Source organism: Sinocyclocheilus rhinocerous, unplaced genomic scaffold, assembly GCF_001515625.1.
Source record: "Sinocyclocheilus rhinocerous isolate Xijiao unplaced genomic scaffold, SAMN03320098_v1.1 scaffold2749, whole genome shotgun sequence".
Taxonomy (NCBI): domain Eukaryota; kingdom Metazoa; phylum Chordata; class Actinopteri; order Cypriniformes; family Cyprinidae; genus Sinocyclocheilus; species Sinocyclocheilus rhinocerous.
In genome coordinates this window covers 229374-233288 of record NW_015626398.1, presented here as the reverse complement: position 1 = coordinate 233288, position 3915 = coordinate 229374, and the positions used below count along the sequence as shown (strand labels likewise).

Genomic DNA, 3915 nt, shown 5'->3' with positions numbered 1-3915 from the left:
CTGACATGGCTGTAACTGCGGTTACTGCGGTTACTGAAACCACGCCTTCTTTCTTTGCGTGCACATTTGGGCCGCATTATGCTACATAGTGAGGCGTGGCAGAGTCTTAACTTTGATAAAGAATATCTCTTTGGTTTTGAGACTTTAGTCTTTGCAACTTCAGGGATCTTATCTATGCACAATCAGCTTGTAACACTCCAAAGAGAAAGGAAAACTTGAAATCGCATCATATGACCCCTTTAAACATTACAAGGTTAAAAAAAAATTTAAAAAGCAAACATATGCACAGATGAATCGTTCACAAAAAAATCCATAAAATGCATTTAGGAAATAGATTTCATGCTGACTTTAAAACCATCAGAAGTGCATTGCATAAACTCATACACTCAAAAGCAAATAGGAGCCCACTGTGATAATTATTCTGACACAAACACTCACACACTCACTCGAGGAACTGTGCACTTGTGACATACTTACGGCCAAAACAAAGAGCACAGGCCCTGCAAAAGCCCAAATAACATGCGACTGAAGGTTCAGCCAGCAGTACTGCTGTGCTTTATACCGATCCAAAGTGGCTGCCAAGGTTACAGCGACTATAACAACCGGCAGCCCTAAGAAAGACAAAGCAAATACAGACACAGTGCATGAGAGGAAGGTTAATCAAACAGAACGTGAATCATAATGGTTTACACACACACACACACAGTTCTCACCCCAGCCCAGCACATAGTACAGCTTCATCCGCCTCTCCTCGCTGATGTTCACAGAGACCACTTTACTCCAGAGCAGCAAGCCCTCCACCAGCATCCAGCAGAAAGACGACAGGAAAAACAGATGCAGGAGCGCCGTCACCAGCCAACAGGCTTCCTGCTCCACAACAACACACACATAATCTGTTCAAATGCTGACAAAAAACACGTCCATACCTGCCATCAGTAGTACATCAGAGATGTTTACTAGAATGCAAAAATACCATTTAAATAAAAAAAATACAGTATATTATTTGATTGTTACATAGAAATATAAGTAGGTACTGCTTCTCAAAAGTTTGGGGTTGATAGGATTATTTAATGTTTTTTTTTTTAAACAAAATAGGTCGCTTATGCTCACCAAGGCTACATTTATTTGGTCAAAATACATAAAAACAGTAATAAAAAACAGTGAAATATTATTACAGTTTAAAACAAATGTTTCCTATTTTAATATATCTTAAAATTTAATTTATTCCTGTGATCAAATCTGAATTTTCAGCATCATTACTCCAGTCTTCAGTGTCACATGATCCTTCAGAAATCATTCTGATATGCTGATTTGCTGCTCAAGAAACATTTCTGATTATTATCAATGTTGAAAACAGTTGTGCTGCTTAATATTTTTTACAAAGTTCAAGAGAACAGCATTTATTTGAAACTCATTTTGTAACACTTTAACAAAATATCAATTATAAAAATTATAAAGTTATTTATTACAGTCACTTTTGAATGGTAGTGTATGTGATTTATCTCTAAAGAAACCACTGCTATGCGGTAATTTCACAGCTGTTTCTCTACTGTTTTTTTATCAATACCATCCGATATTTATGAAAAGAAGTATAAAAACATCCAATATCAAAGTCCTAATGTCCTCTTTTCATATTTCACCAATCTAGTTCATCATTTTTTATATATATATATAATTTCAGACTAAGTAAAAAACAATTTTCCACATCACAATAATGAAAATTGAAAGACAGAAAGAAAGAAAGAAAGAAAGAAAGATCGTTTGGGACTGTATTTCAGATAATTTCCCTTAATTGAATAGGTTATATTAGTATCTAGCATCATTATTAAACACACATTTAACACGTGTGATGTTCAAAATATGATTAATTTGTCAACACTATAAAATGGTGGCAATAATTTAATGAGATGGAGCAGAAAATCTATTTTAAATCATCCTATTGTCTCAATTCATTCTTTGTTAATTTGCATAATAAATAATGGACATCTGGCAGTGCTGACCATAAACAACTTTTGGTAAACAAATTATTATTTTTGTAGTTCTCTAGCTTCAGAAATCATTCTAATATGCTGATTTGCTGCTCAAGAAACATTTACGATTATTACCAATGTTGAGAACAGCTGTGCTGCTTAATATTTATTTGTGGAAAACATGAAACAAATTTTGTAACACTTTTACATGTTACTCTTTATACAGTCACTTTTGTGGTACTATGTGGTAATTTCACAGCTGTTTCCCTACTTTTTATCAACACATATATATGTTGACAGATATAGAAGTCACACCTGGTTTCCCGAAGCCCAGTCGCTGAAAATAAGAAGTAACTGAGCTACAACCAGCGCCACTATCAGGTTTTTGTGAACTGTAGTCCGATCTGACTTTGGAACGCTAGAGGGAGACAGAGAGCAACACATAATGCAATGCCAGGGAAGACACCGGATGAGCGCTATACTGTCTGTTGTATGGTTATTAGAAACAGCGGGAAACTCACCCAACAGCCACAAAGAGAATAAATGTGAAAATGAGACCACACAGAGACACGCCAGAGCCAATCAAACTGAAGATCTGCAAGCCTGTCTGATGATCAGGATTTGGCTAATACACACACAAAGAATTTAAGTAGGATTTGAATTTTGATGTACTACTGATTTAAAAAAAGTGCTGTAAGTGTAGTTTTTTTTTTTTTTTTTTCATTTTTAAAATGAATTACCCACAAAAGATTACACACTCATTAAATATAACATAAATATGCCTTCTGTAGATTTTTTAAAAATATAAACTGGTACAACTATATTTACTTAACTATATATTCCAACTATATACAAACACATTTTTTGGCTCTTTTAATTGTGTTTCACATGAGGACTGTTTCCTCATGTCATGATTATAACTGAAAATAATTTTTGGCAATTTAAATAAAGGTGAAATCAAATAAAATATCAATATTAGAGTAAGATATATATTAGATTTATATTTTATAAAAACCTAATCTTGAAAATTAGATATGCTGCCTTGGCAACTAGAAATATGTTTAAGGTGATGTACAAAAATGACTAAAACTGAAGCTGAAATAAAAATAATAAGCTAATCCTAAAATATAAAAATAAAAGATAATCCAAAATATGAAAATATGAATGAACACATACTATATTAGTACAAATATAATACTAAAATAACACTGTTTGCGACAACATAAGCCTGTTTTTCATAAGCAAAGTAAATAATTATTGGTCAAACTCATGTACAGTATCCAGTCTTTATGCTATTATGCTTTATGCTTTTTTTTATCTGTTACAGGTACTGCTTATTAAAAACCTCCGTACCTGAACTTCGGAGATCTGTAACAGCAAGGCAAAGTTGGTAGTGTGGTTACAGGAACAGGAAGTTGAGTTATTCTTAGTGGAAATAGAGGTGCAGCCCTTTGTTGACCACCCTCCCCCCTCTGGCCTGAGGCGTCAAGACAAAACAAGATTTCATCAGTTATACAAAACACAAACCAGAGCATTTGAGAATTTGCAGATTAAATAAATAAGTACATGAAAATTGCTTACATCAGGTCAAAATCCCAAAAAGAACAGATAGGTGTCAAATTCCGTGAACTGTTCTAGAGAGTGAAAAAGAGAAGCACTGTAGTTGAAGTCAGGCATGACTGTCCATCAACACAGTAAACTCAATCCTGATCAGTTCTCCTAAAATGACAGATCATACTACTGTTCAGAAGTTTGAGGTTTTATTCAGCAAGGATGCATTCAATTGATCAAAAGTGACAGCAAAGACATTTATAATGTTACAAAAGATTTCTAGTTCAAGAAAATAACAACAACAACAAATATTTTCACAAAGATATTAAGCCGCAAAAACGGTTTTCAAAATTGATAAACAGACATTTTTCTTGAGCAGCAAATCAGCATATTA

At 33.7% G+C, this 3915-nt stretch overlaps 1 protein-coding gene across 1 annotated transcript in view; it reads right to left on the bottom strand.

Annotated features, from left to right (window-relative positions):
• The window catches only part of LOC107714589 (adhesion G-protein coupled receptor D2-like), a 22608-nt gene that overhangs the window by 7560 nt on the left and 11133 nt on the right, over positions 1 to 3915 (bottom strand). Inside the window, exons 13-16 of the mRNA XM_016520469.1 lie at positions 2492 to 2595; positions 2286 to 2388; positions 714 to 867; positions 478 to 611 (exon numbers count right to left, since the gene is read on the bottom strand). Coding sequence (XP_016375955.1) covers positions 478 to 611; positions 714 to 867; positions 2286 to 2388; positions 2492 to 2595 — 495 coding nt within the window. The remainder of the gene's footprint in view (positions 1 to 477; positions 612 to 713; positions 868 to 2285; positions 2389 to 2491; positions 2596 to 3915) is intronic.